Source organism: Notothenia coriiceps, unplaced genomic scaffold, assembly GCF_000735185.1.
Source record: "Notothenia coriiceps isolate Sejong01 unplaced genomic scaffold, NC01 NC01_scaffold00001737, whole genome shotgun sequence".
Lineage (NCBI taxonomy): Eukaryota > Metazoa > Chordata > Actinopteri > Perciformes > Nototheniidae > Notothenia > Notothenia coriiceps.
The window spans coordinates 6,150-9,999 of NW_011334438.1; the positions used below are offsets into that span (position 1 = coordinate 6,150).

Sequence of the window (3,850 nt, forward strand, 5' to 3'; positions counted from 1 at the left end):
AGTAATGGGTACAATAAAAAAGGTCACATAACGATAAGCAGAAAACAAAGACAATGCCACGAGAAGACTTTACTCTGTTATTTTTGTTACCGTATCAATGTCATTCTGAGACAAAAAGGATATACATTCAAACAAAGAGGGTTGAACAGTCAAAGGCAAGTCAAAGGTTATAGCTATCGAACTCCAAACACATAACTACTAACATCAGTCATTAAATCACACGGTGAATCATTACTGACAAGTTTATCAGAAGAGTACTCGACTGTTTTACAACAAAACCTCTTCCTAGACCAAACCTTCCCCATAAAAATCAAAACTCACGGAATCTCGTGAAACGTTCTTTTACATATAACAATACCATCTTACCCAATAATACCACTGGCCTTCAAAGTCAATACTTGTTGTGTAAACAGAGTAATCTCCTGTTAAACAAGACAAAGCTAGCCTGAATAGAAAAAACACTGGTCATAAAAAGTCAAAACCAGTACATTCACGTAAAACGTTTTCTATAAGTCTCAATACCGTTCACACAAAGACAAATCTACCGATACGAGAACAAAACTCCTTTACTTAAATCTAAGATTTTTCACCCAAATCGCTCTAACTCTTCTTGACATTCATAAAATATCAATAACTTTAACAGACAGCGTTAAGTCACAAACATACCGGTTATTACGTTACATATTCACTTTGTTTCGACAGTAAACAGATTTACTTCGTAAAATCATTATTCACGAAATGTTATGACTCAACACAATCTACGTATTCTAACGTAATGAATACTTGAATTATCTCGTAAACCTAATTTTCATTAACACGTTTATGACATAGGATGTTGTACTTACTGAGTTATAACAATTCATATACTCTTGCGTAGTGAGACAATGCGTTTAGTCACGTGTGAAATCATGTATAGTGTGATTAATGCTGATGTCTTTGTCTGTGTAACTTCATTTAGTGTGTATTGACACATGTCAACTGTCTGTGTGTGTGATTTGACTATACGTACATCTTCTAACTGTCATTGTACGAATCTATTCTGAATAATATTTCCGTCGTCTGTTCTTTCTCTTCTTTAATAACGCTCACACCACACTTAGGATACAAGCACACACATCAGAACAATGAACTCACGTATTGTACCACACTGTAGTACCTATCCATTTAGATGTGTTCTGAAAAGTACAAGCAACTCACATCGTCGCGTACAAGTTGACATGCAGACTTTCAGGATCGATTCCTGTTGTCACGCTACTTTGTGACAACCTGAGAAGCTCAAAACGCCTACGGAAAACCTGAGTTCTTTGCGGCGGTGTACACGTCGTGGGACAATCTCAGCCAGACTCCTGAGGGAAAGCACGGCACACAGATGGAGACAGTACCTGCTAGTATGAGCAGCGCGTCCGCGAAGTCACCTTCTCGTGAGACAGTGTGGAGGTTCGGAAAAAGTGCACCGCGTCGGTTGTCGCCAACTAGTAGTTAGGACGTCATCCGGTAAGACCCACAAAACTTATAACTGAAGGAGCACGTGGGCGCGGTGGTTCCGCCGCCCACGTCGTTGCGGACGGCCGGCTTCCACCTCCGACACGCCGAAAAGGAGCGGCGAGTGGTCGGGCCTAGCGTAGGCCCTCAAAGACCCCTACTCACGCTGAAAGATGGTGGCAAGTAGCGTGGCTCGACGGAGTGATATACGCCTGGGCCGACATCTCCGAAACTTCCCATGGTCTTCGACTAGCCGAAAGTGCCTCAGTTGCTGAACGCAACCGACTTCCGCCGGACCACCGACGTGGGGATAGTGTGCGAGGGTAGAGGTGAATGGTTGTCTGCGTGCCTGATGCTGGGCAACACGTCACGTGCTTAGTCTCTCCTCCCGGCCGAACCCGTCGTCGTGAGCGGAAAAAGTCAGCGGTCGACTGCGGGTCTTCTTCTCGTTCATGTGCGCAAAAACACTGGTTCTCGAGGAACCTGAAATAAACCGACACGCTGTGAAGCAAAAACCTGCGAAGAGGCAAAAAGACCTTCCGGCTCACTCAAATGCCGCAAACAGCTTGGTGTTCAGGCGAGGCGCAAGCGGGTACAGATTTCTCCGCCTCGGAACCACGCCGGTGTCTGCAGTCGTCGTCCTTCGAAAGGATGTAGGAGCCTGGTGTCTCACTGTAGAGTTCGTCGCACCGACCGTTTCTAGCTGGACCAATCCGTCTTAAACGGAGAGGTCTCAGCACAGGTAGCGCTCGGCAGGTCTAACCCCGAGACCTGATATGGTCAGTAAAGCAGAGAATGAGATCTATATAACTTTACTGATCTGCTCTTTGGCGTCTGTCTGGCCACATAGCCTCATCTACGTCACAGCGTATGTCTTCCCTTGCAAGGCAGCGTGGGAAATATCTCCTTGCGTGTCGACACCACCCTTGACAGGATTCCGCAGAGATGTCCCGACAGCCAGCATTCATTGCGTCCAAAAGGGGCATTCTGTCATGAGGATGATGGTCATAAACCTTCCATCTCCAGGCAGAGAAGAACTCCTCAATGGGGTTTAGAAATGGGGAGTATGGAGGGAGGAACTCCATGGCCATGTGTGGATGAGCCTCAAACCATGCCCTCACGTCACGAGAGTGGTGGAATGCCACATTGTCCCATATGACCACGTGAACCGACCTCACTTGATCCCTCTCTTCTGGTGGCACAAGTCCGTCATACAGGACATCCAGGAAGGCAAGGACACGTTGCGTGTTATATGCTCCCATTAAAGGGATGTGAGCAAGGACGCCTTGTGTCGAGATAGCCGCACACAATGTTATGTTTCCTCCCCTTTGGCCTGGAACAAAGACTGTCGCTCTTTGCCCAATAAGGTTCCTCCCACGTCTCCTCACTTTGGAGAGGTTGAAGCCTGCTTCATCCACATATACAAAAACATGTGGTAATGCATTGCCTTCCAGCTCCATCATTCGCTAAAGAAAATGAAACAAACAGAGGACCGTTTTACATTACTGTAAGCAGTCAGACATACTAAAAATATAGGCAAGCCATCAGTGTGATTGAGGTCCTTACCTGTACATACCGGTGCCTTAACTCCTTCACACGGTCAGAGTTGCGTTCAAAAGGAACCTTATAGATCTGTTTCATTCTGAGGTGTTGCCTCTTTAACACCCGGTCAATGGTTGCAACACTTATAGACTGAATGTTACTGAAGACATCCTGGTCTGCAATTATTCTGGCCTGAATCTCCCTTAAGCGGATTTCATTGTTGGCCACAACCATATCAACAATGGCAGACTCTTGTTCTGGAGTAAAGGCCTTTCGTCTGCCACCAGAGCGGGGTGCTCTTTCAGTTCTATCAATAAATATTTGAGAATGTTATGTACTGTAATATAAAAACAGTGATCGAAACCTACATCAAAATAGAAATGCATGAAGTGCTGTAAAAAAGGGTTACAGTAGCTTACCTATTTTCGTGCCTGAAGATCCTAATAATGGATGCCACTGTTGATCTCGATATATTGGGCTGAACCCTTTGGCCAGCCTCACTGAGGGACATGCCATGGTTTATGACGTGGTCCACAATAGTTGCACGGGTGTTGTCCGAAACTACTGTTCGCATTGGTCCCCTTTCAACTCTTCCACCACGCATACGTACAGCCCTCCCTCTTCCTCTCTGAACATCAGGGTTCCCTCTTCCTCTCTGAACATCAGCTCTCCCTCTTCCTCTCTGAACATCAGCCCTCCCTCTTCCTCGCTGAACAACAGGGTTCCTTCTTCCTCTCAGAGCTCCTCTACCTACTCGATCAGCCATTTTGTTTACACAAACATCTTACTGAAGTGAGGGAGGTCTTTTATAGGATTCTCACTAATT

The 3,850-nt window shown here is 45.7% G+C and overlaps 1 protein-coding gene across 1 annotated transcript; it reads right to left on the reverse strand.

Annotated features, from left to right (window-relative positions):
- Positions 1 to 2,270: 2,270 nt before the first annotated feature.
- On the reverse strand, positions 2,271 to 3,486 carry LOC104963613 (uncharacterized). The gene is made up of 3 exons (XM_010792226.1): positions 3,444 to 3,486; positions 3,049 to 3,331; positions 2,271 to 2,948 (listed from the first exon to the last, which is right to left on the reverse strand). Exons 2-3 carry the CDS (start codon positions 3,256 to 3,258, stop codon positions 2,295 to 2,297), a joined length of 864 nt encoding a protein of 287 aa, XP_010790528.1. The 5' UTR covers positions 3,259 to 3,331; positions 3,444 to 3,486; the 3' UTR covers positions 2,271 to 2,294.
- Between the last annotated feature and the right edge of the window lie 364 nt (positions 3,487 to 3,850).

Coding starts and splice junctions, on each gene's coding strand:
- LOC104963613 (XM_010792226.1), bottom strand. CDS start 3,258: ATGGTTGTGGCCAACAATGAAATCCGCTTAAGGGAGATTCAGGCCAGA. Junction 2,949..3,048: donor TAAGGCACCGGTATGTACAG/GTAAGGACCTCA, acceptor CATTTTCTTTAG/CGAATGATGGAGCTGGAAGG.